Raw genomic sequence first — 25,206 nt, 5'->3', positions numbered from 1 at the left:
CTTCAGTTACATTTTTGTGGCGAAGGATTTTGTGTGTGTATCTTTTATTTATTTATCTTCTAGCAGTCAAACCCGGCTTCGCCCGGGTGTTAGCAGAACCCTAAAGCATGTTATGACATGTGTGCTTTCCATTAATTATCAGAGTTAATTACCTCCTTTATTTGGATAACACAGTCAGAGTTACGTCCCTTTGTTTCTTGAAAATGTCATGAACGGTTCGGTTAATTTTTTCTTGTTCGATTCTTCCCCTCGTGGGAGCAATAGCGAGTCTCTAATATTACTGGCATTATGTGCTTACTACAGGTGAACAGTAGGCACTGAACTGGCCTTGCACTATATAGGCTGTATTCAATAAAGCAGAGGTCGGACTTCCGGTTGCGCGTCTGATGTCAGACTGCCCCTTCTTCGAGAGCTCCAGTGTTTTGGGTCTACAACCTTTCAAAAGTGGACCTACACCAGCTTCTCGGCCGTAGCTAGTCTACATACAGTCCCAGCGACGTACAAGACTGTTTTTTTGCTCGTTTAAAGGTAATGTCTTTTGTGTGTTTTTTCCGCCGATTGAATCGGCTGCGACCGGCTTCGTCCTTGTTTCAAGATGGCCGCGTATACCCAAAATTCGGACACTATCCAACCTGTTGTTGTTCAACACAAACATCTGCCTACAGAATCAGACAAGCCTTACACGGTTCATGAGATATGCAGCGCATGTGAACGAAAAACTGGACATGACACCATTCTCGGTGCACAGAGGCTCGGAGCACTATGGAGAGTATACCCCAAGTCGAGGGAAACACGATTAAAGCTTCTGCTCAACGGGGTGGCACTACTAGGGGTCACCGTGAGTTTCAGGGACAAAACTCCCTTCATCATCCAAACCCAAGATGGAGAAAAGGAGCTTAAAACAACGAAAGTTACAATTGGGAATCTCCCAATCTCATTCAGCAACAAGGAAATCCTCGCTATGATCCAAAAGGTAGGGGGGAAACCCCGCTCAGAGCTATACATGGAAAAAGATAGGGATGAAAACGGTGGGCTTACCCGTTGGTTGACCGGCCGACGTTTCATTTACGTCGAGGTTCCCGATCGTCCTCTCCCAGCAAGTGTAAACCTGGGAAACTTTAAAGCGTCCATCTACCACTTCGAACAGAAAGAAGAACGTAGAATCCAACAAGGAACATGTGGGCGGTGCCTCACGCAGGGTCATACAGCCTCAAACTGCAGAAATGACGTCATTTGTCTTGATTGTCACAAACCGGGTCACAGAAGGGGAGACCCACACTGCGACGCCTTCCCAAATGACACCGACACCGACAGCAAAGAACCAGCACAGGGGAAGAACACAGATGCCACCCCTCAGGACCAAGACGTGGATACCGGTAGCACTATCCTCGCCACTCCTATCACAACCACAACGACAGAAGCCAACCCCAACCACTCCAAGTCCGAGGACACAGGTCGAGTCAACACAACTGCCAAGATGCGGAAAAGCCGACCATGCACACAGCAGTCAACCTTGGCCTTCCCTAGGTCAAGATCTTACACACCAGGCAAGAGACTCAGGGATTCCCCCCCTGCAGACCAAAACTTAGTGAAGATGACACGCACTGACGCTGCACGTGAGAAAACAGACTCAGCCAATGTTGACAACTCTGACATAGAAAGTGTGTGCGAAGACCGTGACGAAAACACGCCGCACAGCGTGTGGGGTTGACACGTGCCTCGACCTTGTGTCTTGACCGTATGTGGTTTTTTTCTTCCACCCTGGCTTGCCCCACGGACTCTGAATTTTGATCGTGATTTCAACAATATGTAATCTACCTTCGCCATGGCTTTATCAGTCTGTTCGATAAACATACATGGTTTACGGAACAGGACAAAACGCAAAACTATTTTTCATAATCTTAAAAAGAATGGATTTGATATTGTATGTTTGCAGGAAACCTACATAACAGACAGTGACGTTGAACAGTGGGAAAGGGAATGGGGAGGGAAAATCTTCCACGTTTCCTCTACCAGCCATAGTCTTGGACAAGTCATTTTAGTGAAAAAATCCTTTCCTTATGACGTTGCATGTGTTGTAAAATCTAAAAGAGTGCTTGAATTGGAAATCCACGCAGATGAAGAAAGTATATATATTTTTAACGTCTACAGTCCAAATGAAGTTCATGAGAAAAGGCTTTTTTACGAATTCCTCTCCAACTGTCTAAATGAGCGAATTTATGAGAAAAAAAATTGTCTGTGGAGATTTTAATTGTGTACTTGATAATCAATTAGATATCATAAGCGGCGGAAAGCATAACAACACAGATGTTGAAATGTTTAAGACGATGTTGACTAAATGTGCATTAAACGATTTGTGGCGTTTGGCACATGGAGACGACAAGGAGTTTACATGGTACCGGAAAACTCCTTTCATAGCAAGAAGATTGGATTATATACTTGTGTCGGATAACATTTTAAATCGTGCACATGAGTGCGAAATTCAATCCGTTGCCCAGAGCGACCATAGAATGGTTAGAATGAAATACAGTCTGACTCATATGGAGAGAGGCCCGTCATACTGGAAATTTAACGACAGTTTATTGAAAGATAGAGTGTTTGTTGAAGGTTTAAACACCTTTTTGGAGAATTATGACAACGAGTATCTTGATTTTGATTCACAAGTTAAATGGGACCTATGTAAAATAAAAATTAAAGAATTTTCTATTGACTATAGTAAATGTAAAAAACGGCAAACAGTTGTAGACCAACAACAAATGCAAAAGGATTTGAATCAATTAGATAAACAGATATCCAGCCACCCTGAAAATTCAACATTTATTGTTGAAAAGGAAAAATTAAAAGCAAAGTTGGAAATATATGATATTCAAAAGGCAAAGAGTGCTCAAATTCGATCCCGTGAAAAATATATCGAAGAAGGTGAAAAGAATACAAAATATTTTCTAAATATGGAAAAAGTGAAAGCTAATTTAAAATTTATGGACAGATTAATTGATGAAAATGGCTCTCAGATAACGACGCAAAAAGGTATTTTACAGGAGCAAGTGAGATTTTACAATAACGTGTTTGATAAAAATGGGAATTTTGTTGAGGAGGATGCTGAAAGTAAAGTTCTTAATTTAAATATTCCTCAGTTAAATGACGAACACAAATATGTTTTGGAAACTGATTTTACCGTGTTAGAAATTGGCAGGGCGCTGTATCTATTAACAAATGGTTCGTCACCAGGTTTAGACGGATTGACTACAAGTTTCATGAAATTTTTTTGGCCTAAAGTAAAAATTATGGTGGTTAATTCCCTTCAGAATGCATTTAGAGTCGGTGAATTGTCAGATACTCAGAAAAGAGCAGTTATCACGTTAATTCATAAGGGTAAAGATTTGCCGAGAGATAGCCTTAAGAATTGGAGACCTATATCTGTAACCAATACAGATTATAAAATGCTGGCAAAATGTTTATCGCAGCGCTTATCTGGTGTTATTTCTGACCTCGTGTCGGAAGATCAGACAGGATTTATTAAGGGAAGAAAGGCAAGTAACTTGATTAGATTAATCGATGATGTCATTAATTACGCAAATGAAAGAAATCAACCCGGTATATTACTTGCCCTTGACTACGCCCGAGCCTACGATTCCATCTCAAAAGACTATGTGGTCTGGTCCTTTAAAAAATTTGGTTTTGGCGAAAAATTTGTGAAATGGATTAAAGTTCTAATGACAAACACCACGAGCTGCATAAATTATATGGGCTGGATTTCGGAAGAAATAAGTGTGAATTCCGGAATCCGTCAGGGATGTCCCCTCTCACCTTTGGCCTTCGTGCTTGCTGTAGAATTATTAGCAATCAAAATCCGAAGTCACCCCAATATTAAAGGATTTGCCTTACCAGATGTAGATTTTGCAGAACAAACATCGCGTATCCTGAAACTGGCTATGTACGCCGATGATATAACTGTTTTACTTCAAGATAAAAACGACATGGAAACGGTTTTGGAAATCATTGATGATTTGTGACCCTCCACCACGAAATGAGTCGCATGTCACCTCGCGCGGTTCTGCGCTAGGCTTAATATAAGTCCGGGGAGTGTCTGGTAACAGTGTGAGGGTCACCTTAGTCACAGGCTTATAACTCAAACAGTTTTCGCTCTTTTCTAAAACGGTTTTCATCACTGGATAGAGCATAAAAATCTCTTTAGGAAAATGTAAAAATATGAAAATCATGCAAAGGTGACATGTGACTCATTCCGTGGTGGAGGGTCACATTTCTCCAATATATCTCGCTTAAAATTAAATAAAAGTAAAACGGAAGCAATGTGGTTGGGATCGCGTAAAAACTGTCAAGAGAAATATTGCGATATTAAATGGAATACCCAGGTTAAAATCATGGGAATTATTTTTAAAAATGACATCCCGGCCTCTGAAATTATGGAAAATTGGTCCAAAAGACTTGAAAAAGTTGAACAAATCATTTGCAGATGGTCAAGAAGGAATTTAAGTATAAGCGGCAAATTGTGTATTATTAAGTCCTTCTTAGTTTCACAATTTGTTTACGCTATGCAGGCGCTTCTTGCCCCTGTTAAAGTTCTCGATAAGTTGAATACTATTTTGTTCAGATTTCTCTGGAAAAGGAAGTATTCAAATACAAAAGCCTTTGAAAAAGTTAAACGAAATGTATTGTGTAATGTGGTGGAAGAAGGTGGTATTAACATGATAAACGTCCACGATATGCAGACCTCTTTTTTACTCACATGGGCAGCAAAACTTCAACAACGAAAATATGAACCGTGGACAACAATTCCATTAAGTCTTTATCAGGTATTGGGAAGAAATTTACTTTGTTTTAAAGCCACAACATCACTAAAACTGTTTCAAGGTATTGAATGCATTCGATCAAACTTTTGGAAAGAAGTTCTCTTAAAATGGATCCATAATAAAGCATTGATTTATGAGAGAGAAGATCGCTTTGGTGATCAATGTTTATGGAACAATATAAATGTGATGTATAAAAATAAAAGCTTATATTTTAAAAAATGGATAGAAGCACACTTAGATACGGTGAAAGATATTTGGGATAACGGAGATATGATTCCTTTTAACCAGCTGTGCACAAAGATAGGATACAGTCCCTCTAGTTTTTTTGAGTACGGCGCAATGAAGACCGCTGTGCGAGCGCTTGCACTTCGCAAAAACACAGCCAGCCCGCGAGCAGGCGAACACAATAATGACCTTGACACGCGGAACCCTGTGATCACTAACCCTTCCGCGAGAAAGTTTCGCATGCTGATAGTCCAGTCTAAAGCGAGCGAGCCTTGCGCTGTTACATTTTGGTTACATAAATATCAGGTTAAACTAGATCACAATTATTGGCTGTTAGCAAGCGAATGTACAAAAGAAGAAAGATTGAGATTGTTACAATGGAAAATTTTACATAACATTTATCCCACGAATATATTATTAAATAAAATGAAAATTAGAGAAACAAAATTATGTACATTTTGTAAACACATTGATTATGTTGAACACTTTTTTTGGCAGTGTGAGAAGTTGACGTGCTTTTGGGAAAATGTTGTCCATTATATTTTTAGAAATACAGGATTAAATGTGCACCTCTCAGAACACGATGTCTTGTTTGGTTATCAACCTAATAATATATGCCAAAATAATAAGGTAATTAATCACATTATTTTGTGTGCAAAAATGTGTATTAGTAAATATAAGTATGGTGATAGATACGATTTGAATAGTATATTGGAAAATGAAATGTACATTAGAAGATTGTGAGTACTGTATAAGTCGAGACGAGGTGAAGTTTGTTCATGGAACGTTTGATAATTTGAAAAAAAAAGAAAAAAAGTATACATTATAAATGATACCACCACCATCATTACCCACCCCCACCCCCGCCTCTCTCTCTCTCTCTCTCTTCCTCTCTCTTTCTCTCTCTCTCTCTCTCTCTCACTCTCACTCTCTCTCTCTCTCTCTCTCTCTCTCTCTCTCTCTCTCTCTCTCTCTCTCTCTCGTCTGTCTGTTATGTCTTAATGTTGTATATATACTTGCCATTTATGATACATGTTGAAGGATGAATGATGATACGTTGTAGGCGGATGCATGTTACTGATTAAAAGCCCCACAATGATGTGCTTGGCAAATACAAAGGAGAAGAAAAAAAATAAAGAAATAAAGCAGAGGTCCATAATATGAGAAAGTAAACAATAAATCAAGAAACTAAAACCCAGGTGCATATCTGCGGCTCCTAGGCATTGTTGATGCACACTACCGCGTTCCTGTCCTCACAGACAGACAGACACAGTCAGGCCCGGCTTCGCCCGGGTGTTTATGCTCTCGCGGCGTGTGCTTTGATGTGTTGTAGACGAAATGTAGCGGTTTTAGTAGACATGCAGTGATGACATCGAGATTGCTATAATTCTTTTTTGTTTTAGGGGGTAAGGAAGGGGTTGGTGTGGTGGTGATGGGGGATGATGGGGGTGCTGGGGATGGTGGTTGGGTTGGTGTTGATGATGTAGTGCTAGTGGGAGTGGTAGTTGTGGACTCTCTTTTATTATATGTATAGATAGATAGATTTTGTTAAGTCAAAAGGAGTTTATCTTTTTCAAAACGCATACACATCACACTAGCCGACCACGAAGTATGAGTGTGTGTTTCAACCGTATTTTATAATATTTCGGTCATAACCCTGACATCGTTACACTGAAAACAAGTGTGTGTACACTGATTAGCAAGCACTCATAGCTCTCACTCTTTTGTGCTGACACTGCGCTCCAGATAAGGCACGTATTAGCAGATATCCGTACACTTAAAATGTCCGGGGTAGAGATAATATACAACAGTTGATAAATTATTACCGTAAAATCCCTAGCATAAGCCCACCATCTAGCAAACGCCCACCCCCCACTTTGGGCCAAAAGTTGTGCACAGGGGTAACTACCTAGCAAACGCCCACCCTGCTTTTTTCAAAGAGACTATAGGCTCACTTTCACTAGGATTTGTGCAGACTGTTCTAAAAGTCATCTTTTTCCCCTTCTTTACCTTTTCGTGTTTCTTTCCTTTTTTTTTTAATTCTTTGTCCCCTCTCCTCACTCCCACCCATCGTTCATGTTTTTTCGAGTTTCTCTTCTCTTTTTTTCCCTAAGTTTGTGGGTTTTTCTTTCTCAGAAAGATTGGGCCTTTTGAAGACAAAATCCAAGTTCAGTTAACGTTTCATTTCCAAAGACGATCGTGTAATTTCTTCCCTGTACAGAAAGAAAGGGCTTCATTGGTGTTGACATTTCAACATTTCATCAAGTTTCTTTTTCCCGGAATTGTGTTGTTATTGTTTGTCCTTGCAAAGGTCTGGCGATTTTCTTTTTACTTTATAAATTTATATGAATGACTATGCTCGTGTTGTTTTCAGAAGAGCCAGTCCTTCTCTCTCTCTCTCTCTCTCTCTCTCTCTCTGTCTCTGTCTCTCTCTCTCTCTCTCTCTCTCTCTCTCTCTCTCTCTCTCATGGTTGGCCTTCTTTGCCTCAAAGTCCTTTTTTTTTCTTTTTTCCTTCACTTCTACTCACACGACCTAACTTACATGCTTTCGGGGTTTGTATTCACTCAATTACACGGTTGAGCAAAACACTTACTTTGTGCAAAGGGGTCTATCCCTAGCAAACGCCCACCCCCCAATTTTGCCCTAAATCTGTGCACAGGGGGGGTGGGCTTATGCTAGGGATTTTACGGTACTTGCACCTTCTCAAGGTCGAAATGTATTTTGGACTTTAGCCGCACATTTATCTGTACATCCATGTGTTGCAGCAAGTCAAATTATGTTGAACTAATTACTCGGACAGGCTGTGTCTTATACAGATTCCGAAAAGTAGAAAAAAAGAAAAGGAAAAGCGAGTTATCTATTCCCTTTTACAATATATTTCTCTTACTTTTGTCTCTGGTTTTTAAAATGGCCAGAAAACATCGTTTCGCTTTGGCCTTCGTACTTGTCTTCGCAACTGTAATGGGCAAGTTTTCCACCAAGAACGAAGGCGTCTCGTCCACTTCCGAAGACTACCCGTTTCGTAACGTGTCCCTCCCGTGGGAGGATCGTGTGAATGACCTTGTCAACAGATTGACATTGGAGGAGATACAAGTTCAGATGTCAACAGGTAGTTTTGTTTCTTAGTATTAGCGTTAACCGGAAATGTTTCAGTATTTTACCGTCTAAAACTGATAATAAGTACAAAGAAAGTGTCACTGCCCTCGATAGTTCTCTGTGTAAAGCAAATTATTGCTACGTTACTAAGCCTCAGAACACATATTCGTAGTTTTCGTCATCATTCGATCTTCAACTTTTCCCCCCTCTACAAGTGAAGTTCTTTAAGTAGTTTACTTCTGTTATTGCTTGTTTGATTCTGTTCACTTGACTTTAGTTTATCAAGCTTTGCATATTTTCCTAGCGTGAAGAATTTCTTTTTAGAGGAAAGTGAGAAAAAATGGTTTGACAAAAACAGATTCATAATAGAAAGAATAGACTAGCTAATAGATTAATTACTTGATTGATCCATTACATTACTTTTTGGGGCAGGTTGGTCGATGAACGGAATTAGCCGACTAGACATCAAGCCCTATCAGTGGGATACGGAATGCCTGAGAGGTGATGTGGACAACAATGCCACGTCTTTTCCACAGAGTATTGGACTGGCCGCAGCCTTCAGGTACGTTAAGCAGCATCAACCTGACCATAGCAAATCGACGTCGTCGTAGAATCGTGGCGTAACTCGTTTCAAACAGTTTTTCATGAGAAGGACAATATTGGTTATTTGTTATTATTAAATAGTTTTTAGATTCGTCCCTAACCTGGTTACTGGCGTGTCTTCTTTATATTTACCTAACCTGGTTACTGGCGTGTCTTCTTTATATTTACCTAACCTGTTTACTGGCGTGTCTTCTTTATATTTACCTAACCTGGTTACTGGCGTGTCTTCTTTTTATTTACCTGACCTGTTAACTGGCGTGTCTTCTTTTTATTTACCGAACCTGTTAACTGGCGTGTCTTCTTTTTATCTACCCCACCTGTTAACTGGCGTGTCTTCTTTTTATTTACCGAACCTGTTAACTGGCGTGTCTTCTTTTTATCTACCCCACCTGTTAACTGGCGTGTCTTCTTTTTATTTACCTAACCTGTTTACTGGCGTGTCTTCTTTTTATTTACCTAACCTGTTACCTGTTGTGTCTTCTTTTTATTTACCTAACCTGGTTACTGGCCCCCCAGAACGTCACACGTTGAAGACTGACAGCAGAAGTACTATTCAGGGAAGGATGGAACAGGAACAATGAGACCAAGGTCACCATGAGAGCTCCGGGCATGAAGGGCCACAAGAGCAAGGACATTTTATAATTTTGGATGATTAATGAGATGAGGATGATTATAATGATGATGCTATGGATTTCCAATTTGGTTTGAGACTACGTGACAGGGCAGCACTCTACGCTTACTGTCATAATATATCCTGGTGTCAACCAGGCCCGAGAACTGCAGCACCTGCGGTGTTGGTCAGGTATACAGAACCTGAGCACCCTCAAAGTCGCATTCGTTAAGTGAATGACACTCGGCTGTGTGATTCCAGCCTTCCCATAGGAACCATAGCACTTCCACTCTGGGTAGGAGCCGACCGTAGCCCGAAAAACCCACAGCCCGATGCGCTTACCACTGCGCTACGGGGGCCGGTTGATTCCATGTAGTTTGTAAGATCAAATAAAACGAAGAGAAGAACAAAATAATCACCTTTTAGACACTATTGATACCCCAAAGCCGACACAATGCAGAATAGTGTCTTCACACAAACAATCCTATTCTTGTTTCAGTCCCGACCTGATATTTCGTGTTGCCCAGACGACAGGTATAGAAGTGCGGGGAAGACACAACGACTTCGTCAAGCAGAACAACTACAGCAGCCACACCGGGGCCTCCTGCTTCGCTCCCGTCATCAACATCATGAGGGACTCGCGTTGGGGAAGAAATCAGGTACCGACAACCTTGTTTTTGGAAATAACATGAATTTAGAGTAACTGGGTTGGATCTTGGGGGGGGGGGGGGTCCAGGGTTCAGTGAGCCCCCCCCCCCCCCCATTTTTTTTCATCTGAAGGATAGACCCAAAATACCCCTTTCAAATGCTATATTTCTACAACAGCCGGGGGCAGATCCCCGTCTTGCCTGCCTCCTGTACCTTTGCCTCATTTTGGAAGCCCCTCCCTCTCATACGCTTTAAAAATAAAAATAAATATTTTTCTTTAATCACGTTCTTCGTCATCTTGAATACAAAACAGCATGCACATATCAACAGGTCTTATTTTACTGACAAATCATTAACATAAATCCCCTCCCCCCCTTTACATACACTTGATACAGCCCCAAGGTACTCAGCTGTGACAGAGCTGTTTGAATTTGTGATTGGGTGGCGAGTATTCCACATAATGTTGAGTATGATACATTTTGCTTATTTGTTACAACATGCTTATTGACTTGTGTACATACAAGTGGATTAACTTTCACAGATACAAAGATACGGACAGACACAGGCACTGACGGACGCATACAGTCAAACATATCGACACACACACGCTACAGAAGGACGCTGTTTGGCTTGTTACACAGTTTTGTTTATTGTCTCTTCAGCATTACAGAAGACGCGAACTTGCGTCTCAGGGATTAGAATTAAACAGAAAGTCAACCGCTGCCTTTACAATATACCGCCTGTCTTTTATTTGTCAGGAAACTTACGGAGAGGATCCTTACCTATCTGGCGTTTACGCTGCGAATTTCATCCAAGCTCTCCAAGGCAACGACACGCGCTACGTCCGTGCCAGCGGTGGATGTAAACACTTTGATGCTCACGGCGGTCCTGAAAACATCCCTGTATCCAGGGGGTCTTTCAATGCTGAAGTAAGCCTTCACACACACACAGACACTGTGTCCAGATTTTCTTTTAATAGCCTTTGTCACGGACGCAATTCCACACACACAGACAAACACGCGTCCGAGGAGAACAAACAAGTAGAAGGTCGGGCACTGGAAACAATTCTAATTCAAACACTTGTTAAAACAGCATCGCACATCAATGTTCAACAGCGCAAAGCTGCACAATCTAAACATGTTCATTTATTATCGTTCTCGCTATCAGGTTTCGGAGGAAGACTGGAGAATGACACACCTACCTGCCTTCAGAATGTGTGTGCAGGCTGGCACCTACAACCTGATGTGCAGCTATAACAGGTAGCACCAACACCATATATAATAATTATTTGACGTTATTTCTGTCTAAAACCATCTGCAAGTGTCCGCAACATTCCTCTGTGCGTCTTCTTGCCATGTTCATAAATCATAAATAATTGACATGCACCATAACTTTGAATAGTTTTAGCACACTCTAAGATAAAGTATCACGACGTAATCGGTCAGCAGAAAATACTTTTAGTTTGTGGTGTTCTTTCACAAACACAGATCTGTTTTAACACTTTTTTCTTTAATTGAACGGTCTTGTATTAAACTACCACCTGTATATACTGCAATGCAGGCCTGAAAGTGGCGAGTATTTTATTCGCCATGGCGAGTAGAGATATGTAAATGGCGAGTAGAGATATGTAATTGGCGAGTAGAGATATGTAAATGGCGAGTAAAAATGTTAATCTACTCACCAAAGGCGAAAACAGTTGCTGAAACAAATGGTTGGTTTGGCGAGTACAATTTGCTCTCTGGCTAGTAAATTATGAGAAGTACTAGCCAAAGGCGAGTGCCCATTTTTGTGGACTTTCAGCGCTGCAATGTTCAGCTCTATTCATTCAGATTTAATTACTTTAAAGGCATATGTACTCGATGACTATACACGCTAATTGCTTTACCAACAGCAGGAGACATGCTAAATTAAGTTCCCTGCAAAATATTGTGGTCTAGGACCCCTTCAATGTTGAGATATGTTAATTTTCATTTTGATCTGGATCGTCCTATTTATAGATTTGGCAACACATGTAACGTTGATGCAAGGGAGCTAACACCGCGGCTTTGTTGACATCCTCACTTTTTCAGAGGCTAGAACAAGCTGTAATGCATGTATTATATATGGTCCGCGCATGGTGACATATCGTCATTATATGGTCTTATGGTGCGTTTGACATCGATTATGGGCAAACTACACTTTGTAAACACGGGAGCGCGTACATATGCCTTTACGCTTTCTCTCCCAGAATCAACGGTATACCAGCCTGTGCCAATGAGAAGCTGCTGACGGAGATTTTAAGAAAAGAATGGGGGTTCAAAGGTTACGTTATAAGCGATGCCTACGCGATAGAGAACATCATCACTGCACACAAGTACATCAACAATTCTGTGGACACCGTGGCTGCCTGCGTCAATGCTGGCTGTAACCTGGAACTGTCGGGACGTAAAACGACTCCTGTGTTCTTGTCACTGGGTAAGTTTGCATTATCAAGAGCTTATAGTTTTTCTTGCGATTGGCTCGTTGTTTGATTGATCAAAGGCACAGTAAACCTCCCGTAAACCATCACAGATACTGTTAGGCTTTTCCACACAGTACAAACACTCTTTCATTTGAACGCTCACCGCTTGAGAACATGCTAGGTGCCCTCCGTAAAGAGCGAGCAGTTTTCAAAGAATGTATTTTTGCGTGGTTTATCTTACCCCTGAGCCATCGTGAACCCGTGTGATCCAGTTTCCCTTTTTCACAATGTTGTCGTCAGTTTGTAATTCACTGTGAGCTTATCTGCAATAGCACGTTATTATGTACCTCTGACTATGCACGAAACAAACGGCTGTGGTTCACAAGAACTCTAGCGATGGCTTTTGACTGTTCAGAGGAATTGGCGATAGACATAAACTGTCGTCTGCTACGAGAACCACGACCTTGTGTGACCCTGCTTCCGGGCTTTTCTTTTTTCAAAACTTCGAATTGTACTGATCTTGTCTTGATGAAAAAAGAATCTATCTATCTATATCTATACATATAATAAAAGAGAGTGTCTGTCTGTCTGTCTGTCTGTCTGTCTGTCTGTGGTCGCCATACCTCAGAGATGGCAAAAGATAAGCACAAGATATTTTGCATGCACACTGCCCTGGACCCACAAATGTGCACCTGGGTTTTAGTTTCTCCAGACATTGTTTCCTTCCTCCGATAATGACCCTCCCCATCTATCAATACAGTCTATATAGTGCAAGGGAGGTAAGTCATGTTTTGTCACCCACGGAAGGGAGGTAACTCTCATCAAACCAGTATACCGTGTCATTCTCAAGGGTTACCCCCCCCCCCGCCCGCTATCATCCCGCCGCCCCCCCCCCCCCCCCCCACACTAACCCTGCCCCTGCTCCCCCTCCCTGCCTTCCAGATCATCGCGAATAATGTTTACGAAACGATCGCCTCAGTGAAAGATCACGAGAATTTACAGATTTCTCTCCCCTGTTCAAAAAGGTATGACGATGTCATCACTGCATGTCTACTAAAACCGCTACATTACGTCTACAACACATCAAAGCACACGCCGCGAGAGCAGAAACACCCGGGCGAAGCCGGGCCTGACTGTGTCTGTCTGTCTGTGAGGACAGGAACGCGGTAGTGTGCATCAACAATGCCTAGGAGCCGCAGATATGCACCTGGGTTTTAGTTTCTTGATTTATTGTTTACTTTCTCATATTATGGACCTCTGCTTTATTGAATACAGCCTATATAGTGCAAGGCCAGTTCAGTGCCTACTGTTCACCTGTAGTAAGCACATAATGCCAGTAATATTAGAGACTCGCTATTGCTCCTACGAGGGGAAGAATCGAACAAGAAAAAATTAACCGAACCGTTCATGACATTTTCAAGAAACAAAGGGACGTAACTCTGACTGTGTTATCCAAATAAAGGAGGTAATTAACTCTGATAATTAATGGAAAGCACACATGTCATAACATGCTTTAGGGTTCTGCTAACACCCGGGCGAAGCCGGGTTTGACTGCTAGTACATATAATAAAAGAGAGTGTCTGTCTGTCTGTCTGTCTGTCTGTGGTCGCCATACCTCTGAGATGGCAAGAGGCAGGAACAAGATAGTGTGCACGTACGTACACTCCCTAGGTGCCGCAGATGTGCACCTGGGTTTTAGTTTCTTGATTCATTGTTTCCTTTCTCAGATTATGGACCTCCCATTTATTGAATACAGCCTATATGGTGCAAGACCAGTTCAGTGCCTACTGTTCACCTGTAGCAAGCACATCATGCCAGTGATATTAGAGACTCGCTGTTGCTCCTATGAGGGGAAGAAATGAAGAATGAAAAATTAACTGGACAGTTCCAGAAATTTCTAGAAGGTAAGGGAGATAACTGTTCACCTGTAGCAAGCACATCATGCCAGTGATATTAGAGACTTGCTATTGCTCCTATGAGGGGAAGAAATGAAGAATGAAAAATTAACTGGACAGTTCCGGAAATTTCTAGAAGGTAAGGGAGATAACTCTTTTTTGTCTGTGGTCGCCATACCTCTGAGATGGCAAGAGGCAGGAACAAGATAGTGTGCACGTACACTCCCTAGGTGCCGGAGGTGTGCACCTGGGTTTTAGTTTCTTGATTCAGTGTTTCCTTTCTCAGATTATGGACCTCCCATTTATTGAATACAGCCTATATGGTGCAAGACCAGTTCAGTGCCTATTGTTCACCTGTAGCAAGCACATCATGCCAGTGATATTAGAGACTCGCTATAATTGCTCCTATGAGGGGAAGAAATAAATAAAGAAAAATTAACTGGACAGTTCCGGAAATCTCTAGAAGGTAAGGGAGATAACTCTTTTTTGTATCCAAACAAAGGAGGTAAAGCTAATGATAATGGGATAGCGAGCGTCTTAAATTGCTACAGGGCTCCGCTTACTCCCGGGCGAAGCCGGGCTACCTCTGAGATGGCAAGAGGCAGGAACAAGATAGTGTGCACGTACACTCCCAAGGTGCCGCAGATGTGCACCTGGGTTTTAGTTTCTTGATTCATTGTTTCCTTTCTCAGATTATGGACCTCCCATTTATTGAATACAGCCTATATGGTGCAAGACCAGTTCAGTGCCTACTGTTCACCTGTAGCAAGCACATCATGCCAGTGATATTAGAGACTCGCTATAATTGCTCCTATGAGGGGAAGAAATGAAGAATGAAAAATTAACTGGACAGTTCCGGAAATTTCTAGAAGGTAAGGGATTTAACTCTTTTTTGTCTGTGGTCGCCATACCTCTGAGATGGCAAGAGGCAGGAACAAGATAGTGTGCACGTACACTCCCTAGGTGCCGCAGATGTGCACCTGGGTTTTAGTTTCTTGATTCATTGTTTCCTTTCTCAGATTATGGACCTCCCATTTATTGAATACAGCCTATATGGTGCAAGACCAGTTCAGTGCCTACTGTTCACCTGTAGCAAGCACATCATGCCAGTGATATTAGAGACTCGCTATAATTGCTCCTATGAGGGGAAGAAATGAAGAATGAAAAATGGACAGTTCCGGAAATTTCTAGAAGGTAAGGGAGATAAAAAATTTTTTTATCCAAACAAAGGAGGTAAAGCTAATGATAATGGGATAGCGAGCGTCTTAAATTGCTACAGGGCTCCGCTTACTCCCGGGCGAAGCCGGGCTTAACTGCTAGTACATATAATAAAAGAGAGTGTCTGTCTGTGTGTCTGTCTGTGGTCGCCATACCTCTGAGATGGCAAGAGGCAGGAACAAGATAGTGTGCATGTACACTCCCTAGGTGCCGCAGATGTGCACCTGGGTTTTAGTTTCTTGATTCATTGTTTCCTTTCTCAGATTATGGACCTCCCATTTATTGAATACAGCCTATATGGTGCAAGACCAGTTCAGTGCCTACTGTTCACCTGTAGCAAGCCAGTGATATTAGAGACTTGCTATTGCTCCTATGAGGGGAAGAAATGAAGAATGAAAAATTAACTGGACAGTTCCGGAAATTTCTAGAAGGTAAGGGAGATAACTCTTTTTTGTCTGTGGTCGCAATACCTCTGAGATGGCAAGAGGCAGGAACAAGATAGTGTGCACGTACACTCCCTAGGTGCCGCAGATGTGCACCTGGGTTTTAGTTTCTTGATTCATTGTTTCCTTTCTCAGATTATGGACCTCCCATTTATTGAATACAGCCTATATGGTGCAAGACCAGTTCAGTGCCTACTGTTCACCTGTAGCAAGCACATCATGCCAGTGATATTAGAGACTCGCTGTTGCTCCTATATGAGGGGAAGAAATGAAGAATGAAAAATTAACTGGACAGTTCCGGAAATTTCTAGAAGGTAAGGGAGATAACTGTTCACCTGTAGCAAGCACATCATGCCAGTGATATTAGAGACTTGCTATTGCTCCTATGAGGGGAAGAAAAGAAGAATGAAAAATTAACTGGACAGTTCTGGAAATTTCTAGAAGGTAAGGGAGATAACTCTTTTTTGTCTGTGGTCGCCATACCTCTGAGATGGCAAGAGGCAGGAACAAGATAGTGTGCACGTACACTCCCTAGGTGCCGCAGATGTGCACCTGGGTTTTAGTTTCTTGATTCATTGTTTCCTTTCTCAGATTATGGACCTCCCATTTATTGAATACAGCCTATATGGTGCAAGACCAGTTCAGTGCCTACTGTTCACCTGTAGCAAGCACATCATGCCAGTGATATTAGAGACTCGCTATTGCTCCTATGAGGGGAAGAAATGAAGAAAGAAAAATTAACTGGACAGTTCCGGAAATTTCTAGAAGGTAAGGGAGATAACTCTTTTTTTGTATCCAAACAAAGGAGGTAAAGCTAATGATAATGGGATAGCGAGCGTCTTAAATTGCTACAGGGCTCCGCTTACTCCCGGGCGAAGCCGGGATTAACTGCTAGTTCTTTTTAATTTAAGAATGTTTGTGTAACAAGCTGTCAATTTATTATTTAGATTTTAAAAGTTATAACTCATAACTCATAACATTTTATTGATCCAACAAAGGAAATTAAATTGGTAATCAGCACAAATAGGTCATTAATTAATAATTATAAAAGAATAAGAGAAGAAAATTAATAAAACCCATGATAAAAATATCTAAAGTAATATATGTACAACTACCATACCCTTTTTTCTTGCGCACATGACACACCGACACACCAACACACATGCATACATACCTACATACATACCTACATACATACATACATACATACATACATACAAATTTACATACATATATACATTCCATGGTTAAGAACATCACAGTAATTATATCATTGTTTGGATTAACAGATAAGTTTTATGTAAATGACAACAACAATCCATAATTAACGCTATTGCACTACCAAAGAAGAGACCAACCAAACACATAAAACCAATAACAGTAATCATCATCAGTTATCACAGGTATCACAGTAGATTAGCCATCAGGTAGTTAGACTCAATTGGGCAAAATATAGTGTCAACACCATCACAACAGTGCTAGAGCTCATTATCACTGCACTAGTTATGATCAAAGGTCAAACAGTCATCAAATCATATTAAATCTATCACTAAGAGGTACATTTAAAAGGCATCACTGATAGTCTGTGGCCAGGACAATGGCTCGGTTGCTGTTAAAATATCTCACAGCTGCAGGAAGAAAAGAACGCCGAAAACGCTCCGTTCGACACCTTGGCGTGAGAAACTAGCGCCAAAACGCACCACGGTCCGATAGTGTGAGGAGACAATCCGCAAAATTAATTCTTTGAACATCGCTCGCTCTTTACGTAGGGCACCTAGGATGTTCCCGTTCGGTGAGCGTTCAAATGGGAGGGTGTTTGTACTGTATGTAAAAGCCTGACAGTATCTGTGATGGTTTACGGGAGGCTTATTGTGCCTTTAATAGCTTGGTTGTTGGATTGTAATGCACCGTCAACTCATTCGGCAAAGAACAGTTTACATTGTGTTTGAAACTGTTTACATTTAGAACAGGTCTATCACGGTTTATGGGACCCTACATTAGCATGAAAGCAGTTGCTGCTAGCGTACTCAGACTCTGCATTGGGTACCCTTGACTGTTTTGTTGCCTGTGTGGCTGATTGTGTTGTTTGCGTGGCTGTTGTTGCTGCTGCTTTTGTTATACTGTTGTTCGTTTGGCTATCTTTCCTTGATGGATTATTTTTGGCGTCAATGAGCGGAACGCTGAGTAATTCTCTCTATCTGTGTATTATAGTGGATGCAGTCAATCAAAAGAAGCTGACGGAAGCCAAGGTACGTGAGATGGTTGCGCCACTGTTCCTCACCAGAATGAGGCTGGGTGAGTTTGACCCACCGGAAATGAACCCCTACAGCAAACTGAGCTCGGCGGACGTGGAGACTCCTGAACATTTGGCACTGGCATTGGAGTCAGCAATGAAGTCTTACGTCCTTCTCAAGAACAACGGAGTTCTACCTCTTCAGAAGTCTGGCACGATCGGGGTAAGCCAGCTAGAGACTGTCCGTGTAGTCTAGTCTCTGAGCCAGCCATGAGGTCATCTGCTGGAATCAGTCTCAATTTCTGTATTCACACAAATTACGTCTCGTGTCGAAGCCGGTATATGCAGGCGTCGAGGTTAGATGTGTTATTACGGGATAACCTGTACCCTCAATAGAGTTTATCCGGGACCGGAAGAAGCCTCTTAAGACAACTCCTGCACACCAGCGAATACGTCCATTTATTTATGTGCACGGGATAGAAGAACGCACATAGAATGCTTTCACTCGAGGACTTTCCCTCTTTCTTCTGCGTCCTTCCTATCCACAGGCACGTTTACCTCTGCAAATGGCCAACTACATAAATTATGTTTACTATTTTTTGTCAGTTGGTCATTTTTTGGCAAATACTACACAGAGATACACTTTGCTAGACTGCTGATAATAAATCCAAAAACAGATAAGACTGCTAACGTTCCAAAATTCAGAATAAAAAAAAACATCATCGATGAATTAAACGGTTTCAGCATTTGTACCATATAAGTGTTTGTCTGTCTGTCTACTTAAAAGACTACTGGGTCGACGTACTGTCAATGTAACGTTTTGTTTTGTCAATAATTAAAACGTTTCCTGTAACCTACAATTCCTTTTTTAAACTGCTGATTATGTGTCCCATAAGTGTTTGTCTGTCTACTTTTTAGACTACTGGGTCGACGTACTGTAAATGTAACGTTTTGTTTTGTGAATAATTACACGTTCCTAAAACGTATAATTCCTTTGTTTAGACTGCTGATTACCAAAACTGGCCCCACAATAAATACAACGTTTCTGTAATCGTTCAAACAGGTGGTGGGTCCAATGGCAAACGATTCAAACCAGCTCTTCGGAGACTACTCGGCTCATCCACCACAGAAATACATCACAAGTCCTTTGGATGGTCTGTCTGCTATGGCCTCCAAAACACAGTTCGCCTCTGGCTGTGACGATACTGTGTGCGAGATGTACAACTCTTCAGACGTGTTGAGGGCCATCAGTGGGACTGAAATCAACTTTGTAGTTCTTGGGACGGGTATGGACAAACATATTGTATATGTGTGCTTCGTACGTTTGGCTTGCGAGTGAAGTGTATGCGTGTGTGTGTGTGCGTGTGTGTGTGAGAGAGAGAAAATGAGTGTGTGTATAATAAAGAGATATTGAGAGAGAGAGAGAGAGAGAGAGAGAGAGAGAGAGAGAGAGAGAGAGAGAGAGAGAGAGAGAGAGAGAGAGAGAGAGAGAGAGAGAAAGAGAGAGAGAGAGAGAGAGAGAGAGAGAGAAGATCCCATACACAAAACATCCGCATCGCCAATGACAACATAAACGCACAACAACAAAGCTCCGATGGCAATTTAAACTTAATGGTTTCCCTTTAAATCAATGATCCCCTCACCCCCACCCGACAGAAAAGTTAGTTTATGGGAAGGTTCAATACTGGGGGTAAAACAAAGTGGTATAATCATTAGGCCAAAAAGAAAAATGTGTCTGTTTCCGGTAACCCGACCGACCCTATTTTTAAGCGCCGACCCTAAAGGGTTTTTTCGCTTTTCGCAACAACAACAACAAACAAGTCGCGTAAGGCGAAAATACAACATTTAGTCAAGTAGCTGTCGAACTCACAGAATGAAACTGAACGCAATGCCATTTTTCAGCAAGACCGTATACTCGTAGCATCGTCAGTCCACCGCTCATGGCAAAGGCAGTGAAATTGACAAGAAGAGCGGGGTAGTAGTTGCGCTAAGAAGGATAGCACGCTTTTCTGTACCTCTCTTTGTTTTAACTTTCTGAGCGTGTTTTTAATCCAAACATATCATATCTATATGTTTTTGGAATCAGGAACCGACAAGGAATAAGATGAAAGTGTTTTTAAATTGATTTCGACAATTTAATTTTGATAATAAGTTTTATATATTTAATTTTCAGAGCTTGTTTTTAATCCAAATATAACATATTTATATGTTTTTGGAATCAGCAAATGATGGAGAATAAGATGAACGTAAATTTGGATCGTTTTATACATTTTTATTTTTTTTACAATTTTCCGATTTTTAATGACCAAAGTCATTAATTAATTTTTAAGCCACCAAGCTGAAATACAATACCGAAGTCCGGGCTTCGTCGAAGATTACTTGACCAAAATTTCAACCAATTTGGTTGAAAAATGAGGGCGTGACAGTGCCACCTCAACTTTCACGAAAAGCCGGATATGACGTCATCAAAGACATTTATCAAAAAAATGAAAAAAACATTCGGGGATATCATACCCAGGAACTCTCATGTAAAATTTCATAAAGATCGGTCCAGTAGTTTGGTCTGAATCGCTCTACACACACACACAGACAGACAGACACACACACACACACACACACACACACACACACATACACCACGACCCTCGTCTCGATTCCCCCCTCTACGTTAAAATATTTAGTCAAAACTTGACTAAATATAAAAATGAAGTCAAGTATTCTTTATTTATTTGGTGTTTAACGTCGTTTTCAACCACGAAGGTTATATCGCGACGAAAGTCAAGTATACTTTATTTAGTTTCAATATATCTAGGTCAAAAACATGTGCTAAATAATTGTAAGTAAACTAAGGAAGCGTTTAAAGAAAGAAAAAAACGTAAAAAGACGTTACCAAAACGTAAGAAAAAAGTTTAAAAAAAATAAAAATAAAAAAAAATAAAAACCGACCGACCCTTTTTTTGTGGCGATGTTACCGGAAACAGACATATCTTTCTTTTGGGCCTTATTTAAATTCATTATTCTTATTTGCATAGGTCAAAATGTGGAGAAGGAGGGTCGCGATAGGCCGGACACGGAACTGCCCGGACAACAGAAAACTCTCCTGCTAGACGTCATCAATAACAGTGAGTAACACAAAAGGAGTTTTGTCCGACATAGGAACACTTCCAGGAGCAAACAGCGTTCCTCTGCATTGTACGATATTATAAGCTGTTTGATGGGTTGTTGACAGACCAGCTTTTTTGTCGGTCCGAGGGGGAGCATATCGTCTTTTGTTTCATATTTATTGACCAAGGCCGAAGGCCGCGGTCAATAAATATGAAACAAAAGTCGATATGCCCCCCGAGGACCGACAAAAAAGCTGGTCTGGCAACAAACCATCAAACATCGTTTTTGTCATCATTTTGGTGGTACAACATTAAGTGCAAAATCAACACAGGGAGCCATGGTTTGAAACGCGAGTTCTGTTCTCATAATGCATGTTCGGGGCCCCAGCACGTTGTTCAAAGCTGGCGTGCGAAAGCAACTTACTGTGTGTGATTTGAGTTTATAATGTTGAGACAAGTATGTCAGGTTTGAGGATGCGAAGTTCTGTAGGTTCCGACTACAGAGTGGTGTGTGAAACCAACAGTAAGCGCCTTTGAGACGATAGTGCCCACATGTTGCATTCAAGCGATGGGATTGTCGTATTTCAAACGAGGTGATTTGCTTGCACAGTCAGCGTTGACCATCTCACAACAGATCTGTTATGTGGATTATCGTGCGGCGTTCGAGTCGGGGGCAAGGAATCGCAGGAAGCAAAGATGAGTCTTTTTCCATTGTCACCTTTCTTTCCGGTTGTTGGTGCATATAATATTGTGCGGACAAAATGATGCGACGGCGAGTGTTTTTTGCCTCCAAGATTTTGTGGTGTGGGTATTGTTTTGCTCGTTTCATACCCACACCAAAACCTGAAACACACCCCACCCCACCCTCCCCCTCCCTCACAATCAGTTCATGAACACAAACACTGACACACACAAATTAATGATCAACTTACCCCCCCCCCCCCCAACCCTTCACTTGCACACCTGCAACGCAGACGATCATATTATTGATTAAATATTCATATAGGTCAGTGTTGGGTTTTTTACATTTAGTCAAGTTTTGACTAAATGTTTTAACGTAGAGGGGGGAATCGAGACGAGGGTCGTGGTGTATGTGCGTGTGTGCGTGCGTGTGTGCGTGTGTGTGTGTGTGTGTGTGTAGAGCGATTCAGACTAAACTACTGGACCGATCTTTATGAAATTTGACATGAGAGTTCCTGGGTATGAAATCCCCGAACGTTTTTTTCATTTTTTTGATAAATGTCTTTGATGACGTCATATCCGGCTTTTCGTAAAAGTTGAGGCGGCACTGTCACGCCCTCATTTTTCAACCAAATTGGTTGAAATTTTGGTCAAGTAATCTTCGACGAAGCCCGGACTTCGGTATTGCATTTCAGCTTGGTGGCTTAAAAATTAATTAATGACTTTGGTCATTAAAAATCAGAAAATTGTAAAAAAAAATTAAAATTTATAAAACGATCCAAATTTACGTTTATCTTATTCTCCATCATTTGCTGATTCAAAAAACATATAAATATGTTATATTCGGATTAAAAACAAGCTCTGAAAATTAAATATATAAAAATTATTATCAAAATTTTGTTTTCGAAATCAATTTAAAAACACTTTCATCTTATTCCTTGTCGGTTCCTGATTCCAAAAATATATAGATATGATATGTTTGGATTAAAAACACGCTCAGAAAGTTAAAACGAAGAGAGGTACAGAAAAGCGTGCTATCCTTCTCAGCGCAACGAATACCCCGCTCTTCTTGTCAATTCCACGGGCACTGCCTTTGCCACGGGCGGTGGAGTGACGATGCTACGAGTATACGGTCTTGCTGCGTTGCGTTGCGTTCAGTTTCATTCTGTGAGTTCGACAGCTACTTGACTAAATATTGTATTTTCGCCTTACGCGACTTGTTCTTGTTTGTGTTATTGCAGAATCGGTTTAATCATATTGATACACGTGTCTCTTCATTACATTTCACCATCGCCCTACCACCCTGCCCCTCTCGGTATTCCACCCCTCGGTTTTCAGTGGTAAATATTAGTAATCGAATATTGAAGCTACGTTGAGTCAAAGGTCACAGAAGATTTGCATCGTGCAGCACTGCACGAATTGGGTCAAAGGACACAAACGATTTGCGTCGTGCCGCGAAGGAAAGATAATCGCGATCTTGTTTCTCATTGCCTCTCTGTTTTTCATTAGACTTGTCATTCTGCTTGCTCGGCTTTGTCAGATGTCTTCATTTCTTGTTGCTATGTTCTTTTCTTTTTTATTTTTATTTTTTTATTTGCGCTTAGTTTATCGATACAACGTCATGTGCACGGGTCAAAATGTGTGTGTCAGGGGTCAATTGGTTTGACTTAAACTTGACGTTCGTGTTTCTCCAAACAGAGATACACGCACTCCATGACTTTGTGAGAAGATAAAACATATCGATAGGTTTTATTTGTTTGCGATAAAGCATTTGATGAGGTAGTTTTGTTTTTTGTTTACATTTGCCAGTTTGCCAGTTCGTATTTAGAACTTGGCGAAGCAGTGTCGTCTGTTTAGGTTTGGGGAAACGCCAATGAAAAGAGCCGAAGAATCCTCGAGCGTTTCTATTGGGTTTGCTTTTGATTATCCATGTAATAGGGCTTCCTGCAACTATGGTAACCGGGGATTTATTCCCCGGGGAACATGACATTTATTTCCCAGGTGCTTGTGAATGAAAACTCGTGCAGGGCCGGACTAGGCGAAGAGGAGGGGGGGGGGGTTGCCAGTGGTGGCCCAGGGGGATGTCCCCCCTGGCGGCAGGGGCGGATCAGTTCATTTTATGGGTGTTTTTTTTCAAAAGTATATTAATATTGTGAAGATATGGGTGTGAAGGCGCGAAGCGCCGAGCCGACGGCGCGAAGCGCCTAGCTTGCTAGGGGGGTCTGGGGGCATGCTCCCCCGGAAAATTTTGAAAAAAAGGATGCAAAATGGTGCAATCTGGTGCATTCTGAGGATGATCATTACCAGTTTCAGGCAGCAGATTTTGTCACTGATTAATACCCCAAAAATTGAAACTCAATGTAAAATAAAGAAATGCATACCTCATTCAATATTTTTATTTTTTGGCTGCGGGGGGGGGGGGGGGGGGGGGGGTCCGGAAACCCTAGAACCCCCCCCCTCGTTGCGGGGGTCAGGGGGCGAAGCCCCCCGAAGCTGATGGGTAGGTCATATTCTGAGATAGGAAAATGGTCGCTCCTTGCATGAAACGGCATAAAATAAGCAATAATAAAAAATAAAAAAATAAGTAAGGTACATGTTTAGGCTAGGGGGGGGGGGGGGGGGTTGCGCAACCCCCATAACCCCCCCGGTAGTCCGGCCCTGTCGTGAAAATGATGACAATACTAGTTGGACATATGTGTGATGTGTGAGCTGTGGTGCTATGGTGATATGCACTGTATAGCTCCCTCTTTTGTAGTATTTACTTAAGAGGTAGCACTCCATACAGTTTAGTTTTAGAAGTGTGCGCGTTCTGACAACGAAACTCCACAAGGGGGATTGTTCACCATTTACAAAGTCACGTTATAATCAGGAATAAAATCTGACCTCACTCAATAGCCACGTTTTGGAATGGAGTTATCAGTGGGATTACGAAAGCAAAACCCACAGAATTACGCAATGAAGGAGTTCGTTTCGGTTCGGTTCTTTACAAAACTTCTGTTAAAAGTATAATTTTGCAATTAAGCTGCTTTTCTGTTAATAATCAATGACAAAATCGAACTAATAAACCGACTGGCGCAGTGGCGTGGTGGTAAGACGTCGGCCTCCTAATTGGGAGGTCGAGAGTTCGAATCCCGGTTGCTGCCGCCTGGTGGAGATTTTTCCGATCTCCCAGGTCAGCTTATGTGCAGACCTGCTAGT

At 41.6% G+C, this 25,206-nt stretch overlaps 1 protein-coding gene across 2 annotated transcripts in view; it reads left to right on the top strand.

Annotated features, from left to right (window-relative positions):
- Nucleotides 1-7,733: 7,733 nt before the first annotated feature.
- The window catches only part of LOC138962977 (uncharacterized), a 40,043-nt gene continuing 22,570 nt past the window's right edge, over nt 7,734-25,206 (top strand). For both annotated transcript variants that reach the window (XM_070334947.1, XM_070334946.1), the window contains exons 1-9: nt 7,734-8,146; nt 8,566-8,695; nt 9,846-10,005; nt 10,753-10,923; nt 11,162-11,253; nt 12,222-12,448; nt 18,202-18,446; nt 19,287-19,509; nt 21,256-21,345. In XM_070334947.1, coding sequence (XP_070191048.1) covers nt 7,792-8,146; nt 8,566-8,695; nt 9,846-10,005; nt 10,753-10,923; nt 11,162-11,253; nt 12,222-12,448; nt 18,202-18,446; nt 19,287-19,509; nt 21,256-21,345 — 1,693 coding nt within the window. In that variant the 5' untranslated portion in view covers nt 7,734-7,791. The remainder of the gene's footprint in view (nt 8,147-8,565; nt 8,696-9,845; nt 10,006-10,752; nt 10,924-11,161; nt 11,254-12,221; nt 12,449-18,201; nt 18,447-19,286; nt 19,510-21,255; nt 21,346-25,206) is intronic.

This window comes from Littorina saxatilis, linkage group LG3 (genome assembly GCF_037325665.1).
Source record: "Littorina saxatilis isolate snail1 linkage group LG3, US_GU_Lsax_2.0, whole genome shotgun sequence".
Taxonomy (NCBI): domain Eukaryota; kingdom Metazoa; phylum Mollusca; class Gastropoda; order Littorinimorpha; family Littorinidae; genus Littorina; species Littorina saxatilis.
Note: the sequence above shows the minus strand (reverse complement) of the source record. Positions and strands in the feature narration are given on the sequence as shown.